General features: G+C 39.4%; 1 protein-coding gene and 1 pseudogene across 2 annotated transcripts; one reads left to right on the top strand and one right to left on the bottom strand.

Moving 5' to 3' along the window:
* Positions 1–315: 315 nt before the first annotated feature.
* LOC306888255 (sodium- and chloride-dependent GABA transporter 2-like) lies at positions 316–11446 on the top strand (annotated as a pseudogene). The gene is made up of 14 exons: positions 316–454; positions 1229–1363; positions 1698–1835; positions 1950–2034; positions 2150–2281; positions 2487–2621; positions 6776–6879; positions 6984–7108; positions 7599–7711; positions 8551–8671; positions 10174–10268; positions 10373–10477; positions 10987–11156; positions 11342–11446. The product of its transcript is annotated as a sodium- and chloride-dependent GABA transporter 2-like (transcript).
* A 611-nt stretch (positions 11447–12057) lies between these two features.
* Positions 12058–26704, bottom strand: LOC306888766 (CLOCK-interacting pacemaker). The gene is made up of 4 exons (XM_079447206.1): positions 26498–26704; positions 23881–24081; positions 17394–17575; positions 12058–15392 (listed from the first exon to the last, which is right to left on the bottom strand). The coding sequence occupies exons 2-4, from the start codon at positions 24071–24073 to the stop codon at positions 14193–14195; spliced, it is 1575 nt and encodes a 524-aa protein (XP_079303332.1). The 5' UTR covers positions 24074–24081; positions 26498–26704; the 3' UTR covers positions 12058–14192.
* Positions 26705–27843: the final 1139 nt, after the last annotated feature.

Below are 27843 nucleotides of genomic sequence, written 5' to 3'. Positions count from 1 at the left end.
ATCTCTAACGAAAAGCCACGACATATGAAAACCAACTACTACTACTATTAATAATAATAATAATAATGTGTAGGTGTAAGTTGTAACTAAGCAAAACCTTACTTAGTTAAAAACTGTTGACATGTAGTGGCAGCAGCTGACTGAGTGAACATATTCCATAGGCTGTTTTACATAGTTAAATGTTCTTGAAATGAATGATTTTGCTTTACATATTTCACCTGAGGCTTGCCAAGCATCATATTGAAAAATAAATGTTGTCTATAGACTAGTCAAGACAGCAGGATCAGAGAGAAGTACTGAAAACTGAGAAAATAAATGAACAGAATAGAAGGGCAAATAGAGGAACGAGGGTACTGGGGCAGTAAAGCAGAGTTTCTTCTGGCTTTGGCAGGGAATGTGGTTGGTCTGGGTAACGTGTGGAGATTTCCTTACCTCTGCTACAGGAATGGAGGAGGTATGGTACAGCTTAAATATTGATTATCTGCGCATTGCTGAACATAACTGGTGCATGATAGTCAAGGGAGAGATCCTAAAATAGAATCACTTGCAAAAAGCGATTCTAAAAAAATTGATTTAGATGCCTGCTAAGTTTTCCAAATTTGTGTTAATTCTCTGATCTGTGATAAATGATTGTTTTGCCTCTTCAGACCATTTGTTTTATGTAAGGTTACAGGTAACCTATCTAACACACAGGCACACATCCTCAAAATGCATGTATGTGGATTGTGAGGGAAGCCAGGCACACCATCACAGCGAGGACATACAAACTCCACACACAAAGGCTCAGATGTGACTCAAACCTTGTGATAAAATACCTTCCTTTTGTACAGTGCGATCTAAAGAGCCACCTATTCAAATCATGGCTAATAAATAATATACAGAAAGAGATCCAAAAACGCAATGCTCACTTTTTAATCAGCTGTCAGTTACTTCAGTTTGGCACAAGAAAACTCTCCTTATAATCATTGAAACGGTCTACATTGCATAATGAATCTCATATTTATATTGTGTCTATACTTACCATTATGATTAGATCATTAAAAGAGCGTGTTTAAACCAGAGGGTCAAAACAGGGTAGAAAAGACCATTTATTTCTATATTCTGACTTCTTTCATTTAAAAATCTCACCAACAGTTTAAAGTGAACCTCAGAGAACATTATATAAAAAAAATGTTTTAATACAATGCATGACCCCTTTAGAAAATGTATAGCACTGGTGTGTTCTCAGGGGCGTTCCTGATACCCTACCTGGTGTTTGTGGTTACGTGTGGGGTGCCACTGTTCATTCTGGAGACGGCTATGGGACAGTACACACAGGAAGGTCCCATTACATGTTGGCATAGGCTCTGTCCACTGGCTGAGGGTGAGAGTCATAAAAATTAATACATAAAACTTAATTTATTTATGAATAAATTATTAATTCTTAAAATGATGAAACTATTAAATACTCGTGTTTTTTATGCAAATCTTACATTCAAAATTCTGACTTTTACATAGCCAAAACTGTATTTGCCTTTATGCATACTGTGGCATGGTAATACTGGTTGGGCCTCTTGGCTGCTTCCCCTTGGTTGTATATGTAAAATATGTAATTTAGTTCATATTTGGCCCTTTCAAATTTGCATTTGTCCTGGGTCAATGAGTGCTGATAAAACACCTTTTGATTATCTTTCAATCAGTGTTTCTGTTTTTGTCAGGTATTGGCTATGCACGACAATTGATATTGCTTTACAACTGCATGTATAATATCATTCTGGCCTGGGCACTTTTCTACCTTATTTTCTCTTTCGATTCCCAACTTCCATGGACCAGCTGTGACAACACCTGGAACACAGGTGATAATTAGCTAAATAAATAAACATTAAATTTTTAAAAAAATAGTATTTGCTTATAATATGCTGAATATGCTATTAAACAAAACAGTATTTTTTTCTCTCTCTGTCATAGAGACTGTGTAAATCTTTCTGAACAAAACCTGACCCTCAACCAGACAACTCTGATCCATTCTACACCTGCAGCTATTGAGTTCTGGGAGTAAATAAACACGTGATAATGGATTTTCAAAGAATATTAGCAATAAGCTGTAATAATAATAATAATAATTTGTATATATAAAAAAGAATGGTTTCTTTCTAATCACATTGTACAGACCCAGAGTGCTGTCTCTCTCTGGAGGTATTGAGGAGATCGGTAAGATCAACTGGGAGATCTTCTGTATCTCATTGCAGTGTGGATCACATGCTATTTCTGCATCTGGAAAGGAGTCTAATCTACAGGCAAGGTAAGCAAGAATAAATTTCAGAGAATGTTGTCTATAATACCTGTTTATATATACGTTGGGCATAACATCTAATAAACTATTGCTATTTTGAAAAATATTTTTTATTTAGTTGAAGTTGTAGAATTCTTTTGTCTTTTCAAGATGCATTCATGTTTTATACTGCTCTCACTGTCAGTTTTATTATATTATTGTATTGTGCTTGTAGGTGGTGTATTTCACAGCTACATTTCCTTATGTGATGATGCTGGTGTTGCTGATTCATGGCTTGACTCTTCCTGGAGCTCTGAAGGGTGTTGTGTTTTACTTGTACCCTGATCCAGCCCATCTCTCTGACCCACAGGTAACCCCACCATCTGCCCTCTACTTTTACGACACCTTATAACCAAATGAGTGCAAGGTTAGACCAAAAACAAACCAAAAAGACAATTTTTTCGTTATTTCTACTGTACATTAATTAACCGGTAAAAGGTCCGGGCCCGTATTCATGAAAAATCTTAGTGCTAAGAATTGCTCTTAGTTACAAAATTCTGAGAAACTTCTTAGAAATGTGGGTGTTTCCTCTTAAAATTAAAGAAAATATCCTAGTAAAGAAAAAAGTAACTCATAAAGCAACTTAAACCCTTAAAAGAGGTCTTAAGCTCCGAAATTGTTAGTACAGAGAAGGACTTTTAAGAGGCTTAAGAGTTTGTTTAGCAGTGGATAAAATGGACGAAACATGAAGAGAGAGAAGAAATGTGTTGCACACAATGCATGGCAGTGAGTTAAGATAAGATGCTACACATTAGATGGGATCATGTTTGTGACCGATCTTTTAGAGACATGCTAACATCTCCGACACTGCGCAGAAATGCCATAGCGCCAGAAATGGAAGAAATCACTACATTAACTGAATTAGCATATTTGGCAACTGGAAAAATGCAACTATGCAGCAGTGATGAGTCTGTCACAACCTTCTATAAGCAAAGTGATCACACAAAACATTACAGCACTTTCAGAACCTTATTGTGTTGCTGTTCATTTTCTATAAAATATGTTATGTATGACAGCATGTTAAATAAAAGATAAAGAATATATATATATATATATATACACTGCCCTCCAAAAGTTTGGAAACACCCCTGGCAAAGTGTTGTATTGGACGATATCAGCATAAATCCTTATCATTTTTGGTGCTGCAAATACATTAAAGTAACTTGACATTATTGAAGACCAGCAATAAAACATAATAATGGCAATATATACATGTCAAAGTCAGACATGCCCCTTTGCCAGCTGTGATGCCTGGTTACTGGTTTAAACTTGGCCCAGTTTTCTTTTAAAGATTTTTGGGTCAGCACACTTTAATAGCTTCAACAATTGATTGCAAATTCAAAGTCAATGTTTGAATAAACTGACAGCTCGGATGCCCAGATTATGCAGAGCTGTAATAGCTGCTAATCGTGGATATTTTGATGAATCAAAAATTTTAGTTTTTTCTATGTATAAATTGTTTATGTAATAAAATATGTTTTCATAGTTTGTGTTGTCCCTTATCAGTGCAAAATTATCACAAATTAAAAAGGATTCATACCAATATTGTCCAAAACCCCACTTTTCTAGGGCGTTTCCAAACTTTTGGAGGGCAGTGTGTGTGTGTGTGTGTGTGTGTGTGTGTGTATGTGTGTGAGTATGGTGAAACAGGAAAAATGATGCCTGTAATTTCAAAGTGAAGGCTTATAATAGACCTTTTATTTCCTTCTTGGACACCCAACCAATCACAGTCTTCAAAAGTCTGTGTCATAGCTAGCAATGGGGTCAATGGCAATAGCCTCGCCTCCTTACTAAGATAAAAGTTTTCGTCTTTTCCTCGCTGAGAGTTGCTCTCAGATTGGTCCTGAATCACTTTTAAGCTAAGACTCCTAGTTAGACATTTTTAAGGTAAATTAGGAGCTCTCTTTGAAGATTCTTAGAATCTTTAAGAATACGGGCCCTGGAGTTGATTTGCATTTACATTCACATTTAGTCATTTAGCAGACTCTTTTATCCAAAGTGACTTACAAATGAGGACAATAGAAGCAATCAAAACCAACAAAAGAGCAACAACATACAAGTGCTATGACAAGTCTCGGTTAGCCTAACGAAGTACACGTAGGGTTTTTTTTCATTTGTTTTTTTAAGAAAAGGAGTAGATAGAATAGAAAAAATAAACCTTTTTTTAAAGAAACAAGTAGATAGAATAGAAAAAAGAAAGCTAGTGTTAGTTTTTCAAGAAAAACTAGCAGTTAGAGAATAAATATGCAATTGAGGGTCAAGTGTGTGTGTTTTTGTTTTATAAAAATAAGACAGATAAAATAGCTGAAATTAAGATCAACCTGTACAAGAATGACAGGAAGAAAAAAGTATGTAGAAGGCTTGGAACAGCTCATGATCCAAAGCATACAACATCATATGTGAAACATGGTGAAGCAGTGTGATGGCATGAGCATGCATGGCTTCCAGTGGCACTGGGTTACTGGTGTTTAGTGATGACGTGACAGAAGAAAGAAGCAGCCGGAAGAATTCTGAAGTATACAGGGATATACTGTCTGCCAGATTCAGTCAAATGGAGCAAAGTTGATTGTCCATGAGTTCCAGACTTAAGGCAGTCATTGCCTGCAAAGGATTCTCAACAAAATATAAAAAATTAACATTTTATTTGTGATTATATTTATTTATATATACATTTATGTATATTAATTACATACTAAAAATGGGGGGACTGTGAATAAAAATGGTGGTAACTCCTAAGCATTTTATGCAGTGGCGGCGCTTCACAAAACCATAGGGTATGGCAGTGGGGAGGGGGTGTTTAATAATTAAAAACTGCATTGTCAGAGTTGGTATGTGGCTGTCACAAACAGGAGGAGGAAACAACAGGTGAGTGAAACAACAGGGTGATTTATTGAGCAGAGGATGTTGATCGAGTGGAGAGACTGGCAGGTAAGGAATCCAGAGAGAGAAACATTTCAAATGGGTCTTAGCTGTAAACTGATCAGAGTCCTTTCTTTGCAGGAACAACGGAGAGCGGGAATCAGGATCAAAACAGGAACTAAGACGGGGAAACGCAGGAGGATCGCAGGAGAATCTGGAAGGTGAGTAGCACAGGTAAGTATAGCTGGGTCTGGTGACTGTTCAAGGTCATGAACGGTAGACCGGACGGTGAGAGTTTGTGGGAAGCGTGTATTTAAAGGGGATGAGTGACTGCAGGTGCGGGTGATCAAAAGGCAGGTGATTGTGATCTGGTGATTGTTGTGGCCGGTGATTGAGGTGGCTGTGGCTGTGACTGTGAATCCCTGACACTTCCCCCTCCTCCAGGGGCGGCTCCCGACGCCCTCATGTGGCGACCACGGCCTATGGGTGCGGGACGCTCAGGGTGGACTTGGTGAAATTCGATCAGTAACATGGGATCTAGGATGTCGTCCCGGGCCACCCAGGATCTTTCCTCTGGTCCATAACCCTCCCAGTTGACCAGGTACTCGAGCCGGCCGCCCCGTCGCCACGAGTCCATGATGTCCTTGACTTGGTACATGGAGGGTTGTTCCAGGATCTCTGGAGAAGGAGGGTCGTCCGGCTCGGGGTGTTCTGGAGTGGAAGGAGAAAAGGGCTTTAGAAGGGAAACGTGAAACGTGGGGTGAATTTGATATTTGGGTGGTAGTTGGAGCTGGTAGGTGACCTCATTGATCTGCCTCTGGATGGGGGACCAATGTAGCGGGGACTCCGCTTTCTGCAGGAGCTGCGAAGCTCTTATACCTCCGCACTGCCTGACGGAGATGGATGTGAGCTGAGTCCCACACTCTCTCGCTCGGAACCAGTGGTCGACAGCTGGAACCTCTGAAGGCTCTCCCTTCCACAGGAAGAGTGGTGGCTGGTAGCCAAGCATGCACTGAAAGGGCGTGAGCCCGGTGGAGTTCTGTCGGAGGGAATTCTGTGCAAACTCGGAGGGGAATAAATTTACAGGCTTTTCAGAAGCGATCCACTGCTACTAGGATACAGATACAGATTCTGGTACTTTATAGACATAGTGTTTGAGTAAAGAAAACGCTGTACTTGATCAAACATCAGTTCTTTTTTTACCCTTGCATTGCGAACAATTTCATTCTAAGTGGAAGCGGGGTGAAGTTACAAGTTTTCGCTGACAGTTTGAGGATCCAATAGCATTACAAAGTTTAGTGACAAGCTCTTTTGAATGCTTTTCATGTAATGAAGACCAATAGCAGTGATTTAAAATAATAATAAAATATAATAGAGTTCGGATAATTTTCCACAGCACACCTGACAGAGCTAGGGTATGGCGACGGCCTTACTCTGCCATACGGAAACGCCACCCCTGATTTTATGTTACATTTTTTAATTAAAGTGTTAGTCTGCACTTCAGTTTCATCTTGATAGTTTTGTTTTAATCCTATTCTGGTGCCATACAGAGCCGAAATTGGAACTGACAGCATATACAAATTGGGGTGCTTTGTGTGTGTTTAGGTTTGGATGGAGGCAGGAACTCAAATATGTTTCTCCTACAGTGTGTGTTTTGGCTCTCTTATTGCACTAGGAAGTTATAATCAATACTACAACAACTGCTACAGGTCAGTATTGGTACTATAAAATGAATCTAAAAAAAATGCATAAATGAATAGCTAAATCTGTTGTGTTTGTGTGTTTGCAACACGATAAACCCCATGTCTATCAGGGACTGTTTGAGGCTTTGCCTTCTGAACAGTGCCACCAGTTTAGTGGCTGGTTTTGCTGTGTTCTCAATCCTGGGCTTCATGGCTAATGCCCAGGGCGTCCCCATTGAGTAGGTAGCAGAATCAGGTATTGCAGCACTTCATAAAACATAGAAAAAAAAAAAAAAAAAAAAAAGTAAAGTCGTGACGTATTGTCAAGTATGGTGACCCATACTCGAAATTGGTGCTCTGCGTTTAACCCATCCAAGTGCACACACACAGCAGTGAGTAGTGAACAAATGCACACACACACACACACACACACACACCGTGAACACACACCCGGAGCAGTGGGCAGCCATGCTGCAGCGCCCGGGGAGCAGTTGGGGGTTCGGTGCCTTGCTCAAGGGCACCTCAGTCGTGGTATTGAGGGTGGAGAGAGCGCTGGACATTCACTCCCCCCACCTACAATCCCTGCCGGCCGGGGACTCGAACCCGCAACCTTTCGATTACGAGTCCGACTCTCTAACCATTAGGCCACGACTTCCCGAAGGCATTAGAAGGCGAGTGAAGACAAAATGAAATAAATGTTAAAAGAGCTAAATGCAAATAAAATTATGTCACTCTTTCTGTGTTAGGTCCAGGACTAGCGTTCATAGCTTATCCACAGGCAGTAGCTAAGATGCGTCTACCTCAGTTGTGGGCTGTTTGTTTCTTCATCATAATTATTTTGCTGGGCCTAGATACACAGGTGAGTTACATACACACATATTCAATTAGAGCTTTGGGGTGAATATTAAATTGTAATTTATGATACTAAAACTATGTACATAAATAAACATTTGTGGATATACAATTTAGTTGTTTTTTTTTTTTTGATGAATTACAGTTGCAGTAAAGTAAAACTGAAATGGTAATTTGGACTCAAATGTTATACATGTAAACCTAAATATATAGCATTTGGACACTTCGGCCACACTTAAAATGTAGATAGTCATCATCACATTGCAATGCAACACCATAGACCCTAAAACAACTACAAAAATGATGATTTAAACGATTTTAAAGCTCAGACAATACATATTTACAGAGTAATTAATTTAAGAGTTTTTAATAAAATCATAATCTTCATATTTCTGCTTTTTGAATACTCCAAACATTTATCCCATTGTAAGTGGCATGGGTCCTGATTTATTTATATTGATAATGGCTTACAAGCTATAAATTATCCCTTACATATTTAACTGAACTGAAACTGAAAAATGACTAGCATTTAGCAAAATATGTGAAGTACATGTTATATTTCTTGCAGCCTTTTTAAGTTATTAGCACAATGAACACTAAATTAATTTCACTGATCTTGGTGAATATATTCTAGACAATTAAGTTTATCAAAACAGTTCATAGATCTAATGCAGGGGTGTCCAATCCAATCTCCAATGGAGAGCCAACGTCCTGTAGATTTTAGATCCAACCAACTCTTACACACTTGCCTAGAAGTTTATTAGGGTTAGAACTGCATGACAGTGGCCCTCTAGGGACAGGTTAGGAAACCCTTGTTCTAATGCTTTTGTGCTGCATCCCTCAAAGTTTGTTGGAATGGAGTCTATAATTACATCAGTGATGGACATGTTCCCCATGGTGCTGCTCAGAGCTGGTCACCGAGAAACATTTCTCCTGCTTCTTCGGACAACTCATCATGGTTACAGAGGTCAGAGGAGTGTGTGTGTGAGAGAGAGAGAGAGAGAGAAATTAGTTTTAATAAACCTTTATTACATAGCTCAAAACACAAACACAATCACCAAGCTACAATATAAATTTTCTATTATGATATACAAATTTTAATAAATCTAAACACCTTAGGTTATGTGTGTAACCCAATTCCCTGAGAAGGAAAGGAGACACTGCATCATGGCGCTGATGCTTTGGGAACACGATCAGTGTGTGAAGCACTTGTGTACACATATCAATCTCTGATTGTCTTGAGCTGTGACGACATATAGTGAAGTGCATCATCAAGACCATAAATAGACTCCTGAAATACCCTGAAGGATCTGGGATCCTGGTGTTGAATCCTCAACTGTAAAACCCATTGTGTGTGAGGAGATCCAGCCTGCACAAACATCAGGCAAGGGTGCACCCCAGCTTCTAATGGAGTTGGCCTTAACTCCTAGAGGTGATGTTATTCTGAGCGCTTCATTGCAGAGGGTCATGGCGTCAATAATCTAATACCAAAGATGCTGCTTAGTGAACTTAGGCAGTAAGTTTTGGGAGTTCATTTTTAGTCCATCCCTGCAAGACAGATTTTTCAGGATAGGAAATGGACTTAAAATGAACTCCCAAAAATTACTGCCATATTCTGGAAGATAAATTCTACAAACGGTGGTACAAAATGATGTGGTGATCTGTCTATAAAGCCTATAAAATAATTCAGTCTTCATGTAATTTATACATTCAGCATGTGATTCTTATTAGTTGAAGGTCATTTTTTTAGGATTTTTTACCCAAGCAAAGTCTGACACCTTGCACATCTGGAGACTCCAGGTAGGTTGCAGTTCTGGAAAATGGTGGCACTGGAGACTAAAAGTTTCACACCTAATCCTTCACATTAATTCTTAATTCTTTTGCAGTTAACGTGTCTTTTATTCTCCACCTGTTTTTTTTTTTTCTGACCCAATGAGCATTTCACTGTCCAATGGTCATGCCTTAACTTTGCAATAGTATTGCATTAGGATTGCATCCTTCTCATGGGATTTAATCATTTTTGACTTTTCAGTCAAGTTAAATCTTTTTTTTTGGCTCATTTTATCTGTAAAAGAAAACCTACTAAATAATTATGCACACCTGAATTTAAGGCGTTTTTTCACTTTCAGTCTTCATGGACAATTATATATCACTTATATACAAAATTAGTAGTTGTTATTAAGATTGATGTGTTTTAGAATCTGTAAAATGTGCTTGGAAAAAATATATGATCGGATATATATCAACTTGCATAATAATTATGCATGCACTGCATAGATCAGTGAAGTCAACTATAGTGTTTTTACTCTGAGAACTAACCAATCTAGATATTACCAATAAAATTACAAAATGCTTAACTGCTCAACTAAGCATATTTTGAACTGTGCAAGCATTACAGAAAATATCAACCTTTATCCAAATGTTCTACTAGCTGTATGTAAATTTGTATTGTTGTATTGTGACCTGCAGGGGGGGATGTATGTATTCCAGTTGTTTTACTACTATGCCTGTAATGGAGCTTGTATTCTGTTCCTATCTGTCTCTGGTCATGGGTTGGATCTTTGGTGAGTTGTACCTTAACAGAGACTGTTTAATATAGAAAGAAAAGTTAAATACAAACTGTCAAAGACTGCAGAGTATATGTTCAATTCTCCTCTACATACCACAGGGGCTGAGAGGATGTTTGACATCATTGAAGACATAACAAGGTCACGGCCCAACTACATATTCATGCTGTGCTGGAAATACCTGACTCCCCTCGTGTCCCTGGTAGGTATCTATATTTGGGATTCACAGATGATTATACTTAGTCAAAAATAAACAGACATCTTACCATTTTTCTCAACTAATTTTAAACTATTCTCTGTCAGTGCTCTCAGGGCCATCAAGGCAGATCCTTATTTTAGTTAATAGCTAAATGTTTCAGTTTTGTAGTTTCATGTTTGGTGCCACTATGAAATCAATAAGTTCATAAACAATTCATCAAGCCTCTCATTACTATCTATGTTCACTATGTAATTATACTATCTGAACATTTTCATTGACTTAATACAAATTAGTAATATTAATTTGTATAAAACCAGTTAAAATGTTCCATATATTATGTACAATTATGAGTGTTTTGCGAACAATGTGTAAAAACAGTTGAGGAAAACAGGTGATTTTTTTTTTTATCACGTTGGGCAAGTGATGTGCCTGATTTGAGCTCACACTCTGTTCTTACTCTTGCTTTTCTTTCCCATTCTTTCTTCACATCATAATTCTTCTCTGCTCATTCTCAAGTGTCTTTTGTTTATTCTGTGGTGGCGTACAAGCCCCTCACTTTTAACCGCTGGTATGTGTACCCGGATTGGGCGTATGCCCTAGGCTGGTTACTGGCCCTGTCCTCCATTCTGCTGGTGCCTGCATGGGCGCTAGGCCGAATGTGTGCTGGGAAAGGAAGCCTGAAACAGGTGAGGATGAAGATACATTCATCAATCACATTAATGCATCATTTGTCCAAAGCCCTTGGAAATGAACAGGGAAAGAGCAATTCCAAGAGGAATTACTTACAATTAAACCAGCTAAAACACTAACCAAAATTATATATCTACCTTGAATTCTAATGTTGTTTCTCTTTGTCTGTGTTTCTTGACAGCGTTGGCACCACTTGTGTATTCCTGACACAAACCTCCCTCTCACCTGTAAGCAACGAGCTAAAACCACAGAGGTGGAAGACTTAGTCAGGAGCAACACAAACTAAATCATTACATATCTGGAAATCACAAAACATACTCATGTGTTGAGAACATACAACCGTTCAACCCTTTTGGTAAAATCTGTACTATGTATTTGACTCACCTGAATTAGATTTTTGTCTGTTTTCACTCGTTTACCCTACAAACACCTATAGCAAATGAGTGTGGGGCTATGTTGTAAATTCAGCATGGAATATAGAATTAAAATAACAAATGTTATTTTAAGTTGGAACCGACCATTTGACAACATATATCTTTTTGTAGATCATTTGAGGTTCCAAAATTATCATTCACCAAATAAATTTAATACCATTAATCCAACACGATTCAGAGGCATGTGTGGTTGTTTCCTTTCACAGTTGCCTGACATAATGTTAATCTACAGGTTTGCATAACTTCCTCCTGTATGATTTATAATATGGGGAGACCACGGTACGGTTGATGCACTGTACATAAAAATACTTTAAAGTAAGTAAATGAAGAAAAATAACCAAAGCTTTATAGCTAAATCTGTCTGTTGTTATATTCTGTACTATGGGGATCCTTGAGGGTTGCCTTAGAAACAGTTCACAGGATTTCAAACTGTGTTTGAAGAAAAAGAGATGTGATAAGCAGCTGATGAGAAGCTGTACAAGACAAGCTATTCTTCTTTTTCAAGACAAGATATTTTTTAAACAAAACATTTTGCCATTCTCTTTCCATAGTGATGACTTTTAAAATCACAGGCCCTTGCAAAAAGTCTAATCCTTACATTAAGTAACTGTTAATGCAGAAAAGACATCTTTAGACAATTAATTTAAGTTGCATGCAAAGTATTAACGTGCTTTTTTTTATCTATGACCACAACAACTGATGAACAAAGTCATGTGATACTGAAAACTCAGGCAACACCGTCTCGGTTCGGAAAAGGACCAAGCATGACCAAGTGTATTTATATTCAACAAATGTAGCATTAAATGTATGTACAAACAAACCAAAGGCCTTTTAATGAAGCTTTTTATTTGCATTTGCATGTAGTGTAATAGTGTAACTTTTGCGGTGATTCTGACTTCAGCAACATACTGTGTGGAAACACTGAAAGTATCATATACTTACGCACACTTTCATCATCTGTTTCATATCACATATGTCAGAATATAGCTTGCACAAACATTCTTAAAATGCATTAGAATTGCATCACATACTGTACGTCTTGTGCTGCTACATGGGCAGCACACATATCGATCATGTCATAGCATGCCATTCATTTGAAACACAAACTCATTTTTCGCTTCACCAGGCCATCAAACACACACGGCTCAGAACATCCATCCTGTACTGCCATTTATTTAGACTTAAGATCATTGCTGTGTACAAACACACCATTAATATCTATAAAAAGAAAATTAAAGAGCTAATGAAGAAAGAAAAATCAGTCACAAAGAAGAACTCTAAGGTTATTAAACAATTTTTTCTTATTTTCTGTATTTATTTTAGGGAAAAAAACTGAAAATCTGCTCTACTGAAACATAAAACAAAGTACTAAATGCTGAAACCCTAATCTAATTAGCCAAAATATTTCATAAATGAATATGCAATGATAATGTGCATAATTTTGTAAATGACATCAGAATTCTGCAAAATCTCTGTGTGAGCCTGATGGCTTCTTTAGACACAAATCAGTGACTCCACATTCATACACAACTTCTGTTACTCAGAAATACTCAGCAAGTAAAAGGAAATATACCATAACAACAACAAATAATACATTAATGTCATGTCAAGAAAGAGTATCAAAAATGTGCCAAAAAGCTTGGTGCTTTAGTAGAGAATTGGGGAGGAAATGTAAAGATGTTGCAGAATACATTAAGGCTGGCACAAAACACTATTAACTCAAGAAAGCTCCCAAAGACGTCATGATCTGTGATCAAATGAATGAGAAATACAGCTCATTTAAACATTCAAATCTGACCCTTCATCTCCGCGAACCCAGTTCAAAAGGCTTGAGTAATGGGCGTCTTGGTCCATCATCAAAGATGTAAAGCAAGCAGTTCAATGCAATGAGATTAATGAAGTGCGCACTGCATAGAAGAACAAAAACTCCATGGACTTTAGCAAGATCACCATGGGAATAATTCTTACGCAGTTCTTAGTGTCTTTGCATGTGTGGACTTTTTAGGACCTTCATGCACCATCCTTCTTTTCTTTAAGCGACAAGGCCTCACAGAGGGGAACTCATAACTAATTATTACCACATTTTTGCAAAATACCATTCCCAGTCATGTTCTTCAGAAACGCTGCATGCTACAAACTGACAGCGATTGCAAATTATTCAGCTAGTCTCTAATATAATCAACAAAGTAGGAAACAGGCTGTCATTTTTTATTTCTCTGTGATCGACTATGCATGAAGTGTTGCTATCAAAAACATTTGCAAATGGCCATTGAAAACCTGAAGATGCTTCTGGATTCCATGATCGGGCAGGATAGCTGATGGAGATAGATGAGTGGCAGTCTGTAGCATGTGCGTTAAATTCTGTATAGCTCTCATCAGACACTTTGGGTGATTGCTGATGCAGATGAGACAGGAAGATGGCATGCAGCGCAGTCAAGACGCTTTCCTTGAGCACAGCCCTGAGTTACCGTGGAGAATATTGGGGAAATGATAACACCTCTGAAATCATGTTTGAGATGTTCGAGAAAGTATCTTGAAGTCTCCCTTGCTGTTTCTCTGCTGTAAAGGCCCAGTGCTCAGCAGGTTTCTGGGTGCAGTCTAAAGCAGGTTTCCATGTGTAGAGCTGTCTGGAGGCATTATGGGATGATCTGGTGGACTCATGCTTCCTCTATGGGCTCTGATCTGCTCAGAAGCGGTGGTGCTATCACTGACAGAAGCATATTGACCTATCAACTGCCATTCTGCATCTGGATTTGGAGCTAGAAGAGGAGACGGGGGCGCCACATCTTCAGTGCCATTAAGTCCATATCTGTACACCACAGGAGTATCAGGTTTGGTGCTGGTGGCTGCCTCGACTTCTACCTTTGATTGAGACCCTTCATTGCTGCTGTCTGTAGGTAGGCACTTGAGGCTGGGATAGTGCCCAGACTCAGCCATGACCTGTTGGAGCTTCTTACAGGCAGCCGGAGCATCAGCACCTGCTTGGACGGCCTGGAAAAGCAGATGGGCATGTTGGCGGAGCTGGGCTATGTCTCGTTCGGTGGCCGCATTTTGCCGCAGCAGATCCTGCGTCCTTAAGGTGATGTCCAGTAGTCCCAGCTGGCTCAGAATCTCCACTGTGTTGAGGAAGCGACGATGCCGTGCTGTCCCTTTGAGGTTGTTTGACCCTTTGCCAGAGTCACTATTCGGTTCTGGGCAATGCTTATGGGGCTCTTTTCTGCCCTGGATGAGGTCGTTGGAAGAGGGTGGGGAAAGCGTCTGAGTGCTTGAGATGGACGGAGAGCTCACGTTGAGGGAAGCAGAGGGACTAGATGGGCGGCATGGGCTCTGGTGCTGGTAAGAGCCAGAAAGTGTCTCATGGCCTACAGACAGTGAACGTGAGAGGGAATGAGACTGCAACAGCAAGTTGTTCTCTGGCTGTTTGTGCAGACGCTGCTTGGCCACTTGCGTGGTTGTGGAGACCTCATCTCTCTTCTCCTCAGTGCATACTCTCTTACTCAGGCTGTGCTCCTCTGTGTTACTTCCTCTACTGGCCGTTGGTTTCTCTGGGGTCTTCTTACTCGGGTGAGGTGCGATTCGAGGGTAGGAGTTTAAGATGGGGAGGTAAGTGTTTTTGCTCTTCTTTACACCCTTGCTTTCGGATCTCTGTGGCTGGGGTTTGATGATGTGCAATGGGGCGCTTTGATTAATGCCAGGCTGTTGTAGCAAGAGGACGTGGGTGGGACCCTGACTGTTTGTAGCACCTCCATCCCATGACAGAGATGAAGGAAGGATGTGGTCCTGACCAGACTGCCCAGGCTTGGGAAAAAGAGGAGGAGAGACAGAATTCCTTCTTGTACAGAGCAGTTTTACATGAAGAAATCACAAGTAAATGATGTAGCACATTTCACAGCAAAATCTTGTTTTATAGGATCAGTGTTAATTTTGGCAGGCATTTTTGATTTAGTCTTAGTCTTTATCTTGAGACGAAAATGCTTAATAGTCTTAGTCACATTTTAGTCATTTGAGTCTTTCATAGTTTTAGTCTAGTTTTAGTCGACGAAAAGTCATTGCATTTTTGTCAAATTTTAGTCATTACTTTTAGTCAAACTGCAGTTACCAACATTTATTTTGGTAGCTATTTTATATGTAGTATTCTAACAAAAATAATCATCAATACTTCTCTCTTTAGACCAAATCAATTAAGCTTAGTTATGAGAAATTTGAATCAAGGACTGAATTTGGAAAAACTGGAATAAATTTTCATTTTTTGGTAGAGATATAAAATTAAACTCATTTTTCAGATACAGTAGGTTTACTTAACAAGTATACATTTATTTAACATCTTTTGTTGGTTAACATTTATGACAGATAATTAGGAATGCTGTCCATTTAAGACGGAAGGTATGCATGTAATAGCCTACTGACATACATTCAGTTTTCACCCACCTGTTTAAGCTCACTTAAACCATAACGGACTGTATTTCCGTGAGATACTCTACACGAGAGACATTTGGACTGCTGTGTGTGTGTATTTGAGCACTGAGAACTGATCGCGCGCTGTATGAGAACTGAAGAAGTGGAGTGTGCTCGAGAGAGAGCACTTCTATCAGCGCGTTTCCGCCTATCGCACCTTCACTGACTTTAAGTTAATCGACAATGAATTGTGACTCCCGGGAAAAACGGGACGTCTGGTCACCCACTCCCTAACCCTTCGGGTGCTGAGGCCATTGTTTCAGATCGCTAGTTCGCGTTTTGGTAGCCTATCCGTCCACTGCGGCTGCCATACTGAGACAGACTAGATATGCAAACGCACCTTATCCAATGACAGAGACGCACATTTTGACAGTTAACTTAGCCTATAGGATGTATTTTGAATGTCCGGTAGTCCTCAAATAACATTTTAGTCCCGTCTCGTCTTGTTAATGAGACGCGACATAAATTTCGTCATAGTTTTTATCATCAGATATTAGTTTTAGCTCGTCAACATCTCGTCTTAGTCACAGAAAAAAGGTTTGTTGACGAATATTTTTCGTCGTCGTCTTCGTCAACGAAATTAGCACTGTATAGGATGTGTTCTTTTCTATGTGACTCACTTCCACTCTTGTGTTCATCACAAGCACTAAGGACCTTCGGACACCTCTTACCATGTGTTTCAATGCAACACATCATTCTGTTTTCTTTATAACTCTTTCTCATTTGCCAAATTAATTTTATCTTTGGATTTGGTTTAAAATATAATGGGATGCCTTGTTGTCTACTTTCTACATACAATAAAAAGGAAACTTATAAGTGTTTTGAAACAGAGCCTCTTATGGCGCTTTTCCACTGTGTGGTACCACTCGGCTCTGCACGGCTCGGCTCAGCACGGTTTGCGTTTCCACTACAGTTTAGTACCGCTTTAGAGTGGGCGGGATTACACACATGGATTCCATTCCACGTCGAGAGGAACGTCTGTACTTCCTCAACTGACCTTGAAACCATTTTTTGGTTGTTAAAAAAGGTGCGCTCGTTCAAAACAGTTGCGTTCGCTCCAAAAAAAAAAGTTGCGTTCGATCCTTCACTGGCTGGATTTAATAGCGGGTCTGGTGACTTGTGTGGCAAATTCATGACACACGTAGTGACGATTCTCTCCAGCCAATCAGTGATCAGCAGGGTTTACATGTCACATATTGATAACTGTATGGCTCGCTTGGAACCTCCAGGTACCAGGTAGTGTACACAGTGGAAAACCCCCCAAAAGTGAGCCGAACCGTGCCGTACCATGCAGTGGAAAAGCACCAATACTCTTTCAACTTGATTGTCTCAAGATTGACTCACCTGCTTCAACACCACATTTTTAATGATGAATATAGGGGTGAGTTCAGGTGTCCCAGACACCAGTATGTGGCTTCCCTGCAGGGGGCCCTGCTCCGCCCCACCCAAACCCTTGCAGACCTGAGGCTCATTCACGCTGCTCTGCTGGTCGTATGCGTCAATCTGCAAAGAGTCTGAGCCAGTGTCTGAGAAAGAAACAGAGCAGTAGGAGGAAAAAGGGCATAGGACGGAACAGAAGGAAAAGGCAAGAGGAAAGATGGGAAACAAAGAAAGAGAAATACAAAAGCAAGAGGGGTTGCAGTTTCAGTCTACTAATGACAAGTCAAATGAAGGACCATTCATCCGGAACCTTGAAGTTTTGTCACGGATAAAATCAAACATATTGCCAATAAATATCCTTATACAAACAGTTGAATAAGGCATATCAAATAACTCAGTGGCACTGTCATAAAATGCAACCAGGAAAAGTGTTTTCTGAATATGATGTGACCTAATAAACACCTTTGGGATTAACTTGAATGCTGCATGTTCAGTTGATTACCATAAAACCCAACACAGAATTTGGGGGGGGGGCACATTTAATAGAATTTCATGATTTTTTTTTAATTATTAATGTTTAATTAATGAATTGTTTATGTATATATATTCTGTTGATGTATATACTGTATTCTATATACAGTGTGAATGGGATGGGTGTCAAAAGTCAAAAGTGTACTCACTTTTGTGGCCAGCGGTTTAGACATTAATGGCTGTGTGTTGAGTTATTTTGAGGGGACAGCAAATTTACACTGTTATACAAGCTGTACACTCACTGCTTTACATTGTAGCAAAGTGTAATTTCTTCAGTGTTGTCACATGAAAAGATATAATAAAATATTTACAAAAATGTGAGGGGTGTACTCACTTCTATGAGACACTGTACACAAAGAATATTGGCCGATATATCGACTTTTTTACTCCATAATATTGGTATCGGCCCCAAAACCCTATATCGGTCGGGCTCTAGTCACATGGACTATTTTAATGATGTCCTTACTACCTTTCTGGGTCTTGAACGTGTCATTTGCGTTGCTGTCTATGCAGGGTCAGAAGGCTCTCGGATTTCAACAAAAATATCTTAATTTGTGTTCCGAAGGCGTATGAAGATCTTACGGTTTTGGAACGACATGAGGGGGACATTCGCGGACACTCCTGATGATGAAAATTATGTCACACAGGGAGTCACGTGACGTGCTCATGAACCTAGTCGCACTCGAGTAGAGCTCCATACGTTTGGCCTCTTTTTGCTGATTTTTTAGTTTTGTTTTAAGTTTTATTCATTGGTGGTGCTTTACCTGATGGCATGCAGTCTTAAACAGCAGGAGTTGTCTCCATCGGCTTCTCCGATTAAGAAGAAATCCAAGTCACCGAACTCAAGCGATATGATGGACAAGATGGCGAACACTGTTACACACTTTGAGGACATTCTAAGAACCGAGTTGACGGCGATGCGGAACGAGTTCGCTTCTCACATGTCAGTTGCTCAGTCGCTATGCTCTAAACTGGATCTTCTAACAGGGGAGATGAGAAAACAAAAGAAAGTTATCGCAGATCACGATAGGCGCGTTGCCACGCTCGAGCAACAAGTCTGGTCGGATTGCCTGAAAGTTCCGAAAAGGACGACCCTACGGGCTTGTGTTACAGGTTGTGTTACAAATGGTAGAATAACACATATAAAAACAATAGTGGAAAATAGGAATATTGTATTTCTCTCAGTTTATGCCCCTTGTACTCCTGACCCTACTTTTTTCTCTATTTTGAAATTGTATTGGTACAGATACGAATTTTGTAATGTTGCATATCCTAGATAGATCTGTACCAAAGGAATCACATTCTCAAGCTTTGTGTTCTGACAAATGTCGGCAATGTGTAACTTCATCCTCGTTGGTGGACAGCTAGCGTTTATTAAATCCTTCTGCTAAGTCTTTCACTTTCTTTTCTGCTACTCATAAATCCTATTCGCGAATTGACTATATTTTCATTTCTACTTCTTTATCTTCAGCTGTTCGTGATGCAGATATCTGTTCCTCATCTCGGTCAGATCACGATGGAAATTTGTGCAGATTATCTTTTATCCCTCGGCCATCTCGTGCCACTAGATGGCGATTTAACCCTAAATTGTTACAGGAACTTTTGAAGTCAATTCAGAAATAAATTTGCTGGTTCAGTGGATGATCCTCGAACACTTTGGAATGCAGTTAAAGGATTTATAAGGAATAACTCAATTTCATATGCCTCTTTCCTTCAGAAAAACCGACACAATAAGATAGTTGAACTGTAATCACAGCTTCAGAATCTGACTAGAGATAATCAGCGTTGTTTCTTAGACAATACACTCAGTAAAATCATGGCGGTTAGGTCTGAACTCAATTCATTACTGAGATCCAGGGCAGAATTCCTGATCCAAAGATCCAGGCAGAATTACTATTTTCAAGGGAGTCACCTTTTAGCCCTAAGATTACACAACAGTGAAAAGTTTGCTAATATTTCAGCTTTGAAATCCCAATCTGGGCTCATTATGACAGACACAAAAGACATTAATATCGCCTTTCACTCTTTTTACTCTAACCTCTATACTTCTTCCCTGACTCTTTTGCATCTTTTCTGTCCAACCTTGATATACCTAGGCTATCAGATTCGGATTCGGAATACCTGGCTGAACCGATCTCTCTTCAGGAGCTGGAGTCAGCAATTCGATCTATGAACAAGGGGAAATCCCCAGGCATAGATGGCATTCCAGTCGAATTGTATACTACTTTTTGGTCGGATTTAGGCCCCCTCATGTTAGATATGATACATTTTTCAGTTACTCAAGGCTCATTTCACCCATCCATTAATATAGCTGTTATTTCTCTCTTGTTAAAAAAAGATAAAGATCCGACTTCCTGTTCTAGTTACCGGCCACTTTCTTTAGGACTGATGTTAAATTATATGCTAAGGTACTATCTCGTCGTCTAGAGAAATTTATGAATAGGATAGTTCATCATGACCAAACAGGATTCATTAAATCTCGCTCAGCTTCGGATAACTTATGCAGGTCATATCATATTATTAATTCAAAGAATAGTTTGTCCTCCCCTTGCGCAGCATTATCTCTAGATGCGATGAAAGCTTTCGATCAGCTAGAATGGAACTATTTATGGGCGGTTCTACAGCATCTGGGTCTGGGATCGAGTTTCATAAATATGATAAAGGTTCTGTATGCCAATCCAGCAGCCACTTTTCTCACAGGTGCTGTGCACTCTAACCCATTCTTTATACATCGAGGTACTCATCAGGGTTGCCCGCTTTCTCCTTTGTTATTTGCCCTATCCTTGGAACCCTTAGCTCAAGCGGTCTGACAATCTGAAACAATTTCTCCCATAAATATACGGAATACTCATCATCATATTTCTTTGTTTGCTGATGATATCTTATTGTTTTTGGAGAAGCCGTCACATTCTATTCCTCGTGTGCTGAATTTATTTGACCATTTTGGATCTCAGGGTATTAATTGGAGTAAGTCATGTTTACTTCCCCTCAATTCTAAAATTGATTCCATGTCTTTTCTATATCTATTCCATTGGTTCAAAACTTTAAGTATTTGGGTATAGATATTTTTCCTTCCCTGTAGGAAATCGTCTCAAAAAACTATAATGGTATTATAGCCAAAGTATCCTCAGATTTGGAAAATTGGTCTCGTCTTCCTACTTCTTTTCAGGCCTGTATATCAGTGATTAAAATGAATGTTCTCAAACGTATTAATTTATTTTCTTCCATGATTCCTCTCGCTCCACCGGTTGGCTACTGGAACAAACTAGATGCATGTGTTTCGCGGTATATATGGGATGGGAAATGTCCTCGTATTAAACTGACTACCTTACAACGATGTAGATTACATGGAAGTCTTTCTTTCCCTAATTTTAGACTGTATGCTCAAGCCTTTTCCCTCCGCCCTTTAGCAGTTTGGTTTGATCCTGGCACTTCTGTGTCTTGAAGAGCAATTGAGAAACCTATTGTTTATCCGTATAAATTGATGCATCTTGTTTTTTTCAGGAGTTCTGCTTAGGCAGTGTAAATATCAGTTTGGTCCTATTGTAACACACCTCCTCTCCACATGGAGGGATGTTGAAAGACGTTCACAACTAGCTACAAAATGGCAAAGGCAGTCGCCTATTTTCCACAATAATAACCTTTTGTCAAGCAGTACTCCATTTCATTGCCCGCAATGGACTCATAATAAAGTAAACACTCTGGGAGATATCTATGATGATAGTGGTTTAAAATCCTTCCAGAATCTTAAAACTCAATATAATGAATGAATGAATGAATGAATGATGCATTTATATAGCGCTTTATTGTGTATTGCTGTACACCCAAAGCGCTTTACAATCATGTGGGGGGGTCTCTCCTCAACCACCACCAGTGTGCAGCATCCACTTGGATGATGCGACGGCAGCCACACTACAACGGCGCCAGTGCGCTCACCACACACCAGCTACAGGTGGAGAGGAGAGAGAGTCATAGAGCCAATCAAGTGTATGGGGATTATTAGGAGGTCATGATAGACAAGGGCTAGTAGAGGGAATTTGGCCAGGACACCAGGGTTACACCCCTACTCTTTACGAGAAGTGCCATGGGATTTTTAATGATCACAGAGAGTCAGGACCTCGGTTTAACATGTCATCCGAAAGACGGTGCTTTTTGACAGTATAGTGTCCCCGTCACTAACCCAGGGCGTTAGGACCCACACAGACCACAGGGTGAGCACCCCTTGCTGGCCTCACTGTCTCCCATCCAGGTACTGACCAGGCTCAACCCTACTTAGCTTCAGTGGGCAACCAGTCTTTGGCTGCAGGGTGATATGGCTGTGGCTAATAATCTGCCAGGCACCTCCTTTTTTATGTATTTGCGCATTAGATCGGCCCTACGGGAATATGGGGTGCCTTGGAACTCTCAACTCCGTGTTCACCCTTTGCGCAAACTAATCCTTCCTTCTGAGGAATCTCCCTCCTCTGCTTCAGTCATCTATCTCTTTCTTCTTGAGCATTCATACAAACCTTTATCTATTACAACTGTTTAGGCTAAGGATCTTAATGAGGATATGCATGTTTTATTTTCCGATCAGGTATGGGGTATGTTTAAATTGTCTTCTAAAAACCCTAATCACCAAATGATTCATTGGAAATTGCTGCATAGGGTTTACTTGACTCCAATGAAACGTTTTTATATGAATCTGTCGTCTTCTCCTAAGTGTAATCTCTGCTCCCAAGGAGTTTTAGGCACGTTTTTGCATTTTTTTTGGGAGTGCCCCTCTCTCTCACCTTTTTGGACTCTAACAGGACCTATCATATTTGTTGGGTACTGAGATATGTTTGACTCCGCGCCATTTTTTCATGAATGACTTTTGGGACTTCACCTTGTCCGTCCAACAAAGATCTTTACTGTTAGCTGCGCTCACAGCAGCAAAAAAATTGCTGGTCAACCGTTGGAATCCTCCTCACACAATGGACAGACGAACCTGGAATGTGTATTTGTTGGACATCATCTCGATGGAGCTCTCTACTTCTCGTATACATGGCTCTAACGTGAAAACTGTTCATTCGTGGCATTCAGTTTTTAATGTTGTCTTCTTTTCTAAAGTCTTTGTAGAAGTTATTTTTGTTGTTGTTTGTTTATCTATTGATATTAATTAATATATTTTCATTATTATTATTATTATTTTTTATTTTTTTTTTTTTATTTTTTTTTGGGGGGGGGGGGGGGGGTCTACCGGGGGATGGGTTGGGGTGGGTTCTGGATTTGTATGGTTTGGTGCTGTTTGGTTTTGTGCTGCTGTTCCACAGAGTGAAGTTCAATAAACAGTTGTTAACAAAAAGGAAAATTATATCACACAGACAGTGCAAGGACCGAAGTATACTTTGGCCTTTATGTGTCTGCGAACAGTGCAGGTGCGACGTGAATGTTGAGACAGGACGAGTCCACTAGGTGGTATTGAATACGTGTCGAACTCGTCCATCCACGCTTCAGTATACTTTGAAAGCTGTGAGGACCCGGCTGTGTGCAAAATGGAGTGGAACTTGGAAAAAGAATTATACCCAGGCCCTGTTGGATTACTTTCACCACTGGTGTAGAATTATACTTGTTGCTTTTGGGTGGATTTTCTTTGCAGGGAATTTGCTACAGGAGTTATTCCAATTGCCAGAACTTTTGCTCACCTTTCAACTACCAGGTAAGATTGATTCAATAAAAAAGTAGTTTATACAGTATACTGAATTGAATGGTACTGCAAATCAGAAATTCAGACATTCACAGAAACCTGAGGGAGGATTGCTTTGTGTTTTTGTATATTGTATGTTGGGACACTTGTTCTTAATACAATTTTGAGCAAACTGTATTGCTCGTCATAATACTAAAAATAGTGTGAACTGAGTCTCTTAGAGGGTGAATCTAACAGTCAATCAGTACTCACCAGAGTAACCAGAGTCTTTCTCAGAGCAGTGCAAGTCACGTCCATTTGTTTCCTGTTCAGTGTATGCTCTTGCTCTAGAAGCCAAAACGGCGGCACTGTTGCTTTTGTCCTTAGCATTTTTACTTGCTGGACGGGAGATGCGTTCCCTCTCCCCTACACACCCTTGGGCACCTCCTCTTGGTTCCTTGGGCATTCCGGGCCCTGAAAGCAGAGCGATAGAGCTGGGTAGACAGTGGCCTCATGCAGAATATTTTTATCCATTTCTAACATGGGCAGTGTTGGAAAGGTTACTTTGGAAATGTACTAAGTTACAGATTACAAGTTACCCTGGTACAAGTTACAAGTCTCACACTTTATATTTTTTTATTATTATTTGCAAATCGCCTTTGCTCTTCCACGGAAGAGAGGGGCGGAGTGAGCAGAGCTCATTAGCATTTAAAGGGACATGCCCCGAAACGAGCCGCTGTGAACAGAGCAAGGTACAAAACATACCAACTTGTGGAAGATGGGCATCCAATGTCCACTTTGAAGCATAGCCACCACAAAATCAGACTTGCTTCAAGATCATTCTGAGGTTAAATGCATATTTAAAGTCATAACATTAAATATTTTATTAGCAATGATACTGTTTTTTAAATCAAATATTTGCATATCTATGACAGGAAACACTGTCTGGAATCTAACAATGCCTTGGAAAAAACAGTTAATCTTAAAAGAATGAAGCAGCTATACATAAACCCATAAAGGAAATAAAAGAGTTATCGAATAAGCATGTTCTAAACTCCTGAAACATTGGTGTTTCATATTTGAGAGCAGTCACTGCAATTCAAAGAAATCAATTAAATCTGGGAGTGTGTGTGTGTGTGTGAACAAATCAGATGTAACCCCCTTTGTAATCCTTAACGTTTTCATAAGTAACTAATTTAATTACACATTTTTTTCTCAATAACTGTAACTGATTACAATTACTTTTATTTTGTAATTAAATTGCGTAATTCTGTTACATGAAACCAGTTACTTCCCAACACCGAACATGGGGCATGGAGTTTGTTCTCAAGGTCCTTACATACAAACATGTTTGATCAGTAGCAATGATAAACTGAAGAGATTAATTCCAAAAAGCTACATTTATGACAACAAAGGGTGAATTTAGGAAATTAGGGGAGAGTTGTTGTTGTTTTTTTAATTAGGTAAGTATTACTTACAAATCAAAGGGAAAAAAATTATATTGTGTTCTGTGATCTGCTTAAAGGTTATAAGAGCACTTATTCTACAGGAAATGAAAATTCAAAACACAAGACACACATTGTGTCAGTTTTTCAGAATGAGTCAAGTCTTTTCTGTCATGACAATTACAGTGTCTTCACAGGGTCTACTGTACAAAATGCAGCCTCTCTCTAAATGACTACACCACAAAGAGAACACAGAACATGCCTGAACATTAAGGGACTATTAAAGGGACTATGCAGTACGCACATACATTTTGTATGTGTGTGTATATATATATATATATATATATATATATATATATATATATACACACAATTGTTTATGGTGATCCCAAGCCTGTGCCATGTGTTACGCGTATGAATGAACCATCTTTCATCTTTTCAACACTTGAGCAAAGAAAATGCATTCTCTTTGACCAACATTTCAGACATGTGGAGTACTTGATGATAGTTAAAACGCTTTTTACCAACATGTTAGTGCACATAAAAGGCATTTTATAAAAGGTCAAAGACACTTTAACTACAGATCGGATAGCCTACATCCAACTCTAAATTCTGATTGTATTTAATTGTGCTTGCCGCTATAAAATGCTGATAAATGCTGCCATCATTTGCTGAATAACACTCATGGATTCTGAAGCATTACTTTTTTTGCCATCAGTGTAGCACCACATTTCCTGCATATAGAAGTAGGAACTTATTAGTTGCTAATTGTTCATTCTGATTCTCATTATTAATTTATTAATTAATTAATATTAATTTTATTATGGTTTGTCATAATGCTATTCCATCCATGTTATAAAAGCAATAAGCAACAAGATCTCATACGTTAGTTATTTTAGCCTTTAGTTTTGCTTTAGTGCGGTTTTTTTTTTTTTTCTCCAGAAACAGTCCAGTTTCCCCCAATGTTTAAAGTCGAAAAGAAGCTTTAATTATTATATTACCGAGTCTCATGTAACTGTCACAGAATATAGGCCTATTACACTGCTGTTCTTGGCACCTTTATATAATAGGCTACATGTAAAAATACAGTATCATAAGCACGAAAACTCTCACCAAATATTTCAAAGCTCCTGGTAGGTCTGTGACATGAACTATCCTGCCAGGAGGAAGGTTATTTATTTAAACACAAACTAACACACGGAGCTCGGAGCCCTCCCTTCCCTGACTGTTATGTAATACTACAACAACAGCCGAGCTCAGTCTGTACTTCCTCCTGTTCACACCACATACACGGTCAAAATAACGAGCTTTACCACCTTTACGTGCAAATAAAGATGGACCTTACAATATCAGTGCAAACGGGCAAAAATAAGCACCAACAGAGCAAAAGACAGCATTTTCTCGCAGGGTAAGTAAAATATGAACCCCACACCAGCATTGCCTACCTCAGTAATGTACAACACTGATCCTGGTCCTGAGTATTCGGCTCTTCGCAGAGGAGCACACACTCCTAACTACCTGTCCAGGGGCAATCTACACCTCCCGTCATTTCGCTGATAAGGATGACCACCCAGCGTGACCGAGACACATTACGCCCTACTTCAAAATTGCAGACTGACACAACTCCACCTGCAGTAAGCCCCGCCCCGCATACTTGGACCACGCCCATTTGGGTGATTAGCACACCGCCGGACCAATAGCGGTAAAGGGATTCCATGTAATCCCGCCCCAAACACGAGTGACGCAAGGGAATAAGTGGCATGGCCAATCCTGTGAGCAGGCACGTGGAGAGGAGGAACGAGACTGTCTGACAGGACACGAAACATAACAAGAGGAGGAGTGGCGCATTAGTGTGACTACATTTGGCTGTCCATGTGTTAGCTATTTTGTAATCCTGACCACTGACAGGAATCATATGACCAGTTAACACGTATTTATTATTGCAGGGCAAAGTGTGATATAACAGCTTTAATGTTTATGCTGGTGTCAAGTCAATCACAAAGGATTGTCCGATTGGATGCTGCTAGTTCAATGCAATGTGACCAAAAGTAGAGTGGACACCAAAAGGTTTTAGGTTTGAACCCCAAAAATGAAAAGCCATCAACATTGTACTTTTAATAAGGGGCAGAAGTGCTGGTTTTGGCCACATAAATCACTGCTTGCAGCATAACAATTATATATATATATATATATATATATTATTTTATTTATTTGCCATTGTTTAATTATCTTTATTGCACGTGTTAACAATTATAATATTTTAGATTTATCTGATTCGAACAACGTAGGGTAATTAAAATAATAGTGCAATAATTCTACAAAGATTTTCTTTTAACTCAATTAATGCAGAGATAAATATCCATATCAACTGGCAATAGTTATCTGGTTGTTGCTGTTAAGAACCAATACATTATCATTACATTTTTTTCTATTGACTATCATTTATGAGTGCATTTAGATTACTAATTAACATTCTGGCAATTAAAAATGGGCAAGTGGGGCATGGAATCAATGAATGAAAATGATAAGAGTGCAATGTATGAAACATACTTGGCAGTTTTTTTTTTTTTTTTTTACATAAGAAATAAAGGCGCTCCGTGAAATCTTATGGGCTGCGTCCCAGTGAGCATACTATCCATCCTAAATTCTATGTGACGTGTCATTTTCAGTACTATTTAGAGCAGATAGGGTGGATAGCCTGCACATTGGGACGCAGGCATGGTCTCCCACACGCGTCTGTAAAATGTGCCAGCGCTCGCGAGGTCAGCTGTTCTACGACAGTGCCACGTGG

This window comes from Barbus barbus (assembly GCF_936440315.1).
Source record: "Barbus barbus genome assembly, chromosome: 22".
Lineage (NCBI taxonomy): Eukaryota > Metazoa > Chordata > Actinopteri > Cypriniformes > Cyprinidae > Barbus > Barbus barbus.
This window is presented reverse-complemented; position numbering and strand designations above follow the sequence as displayed.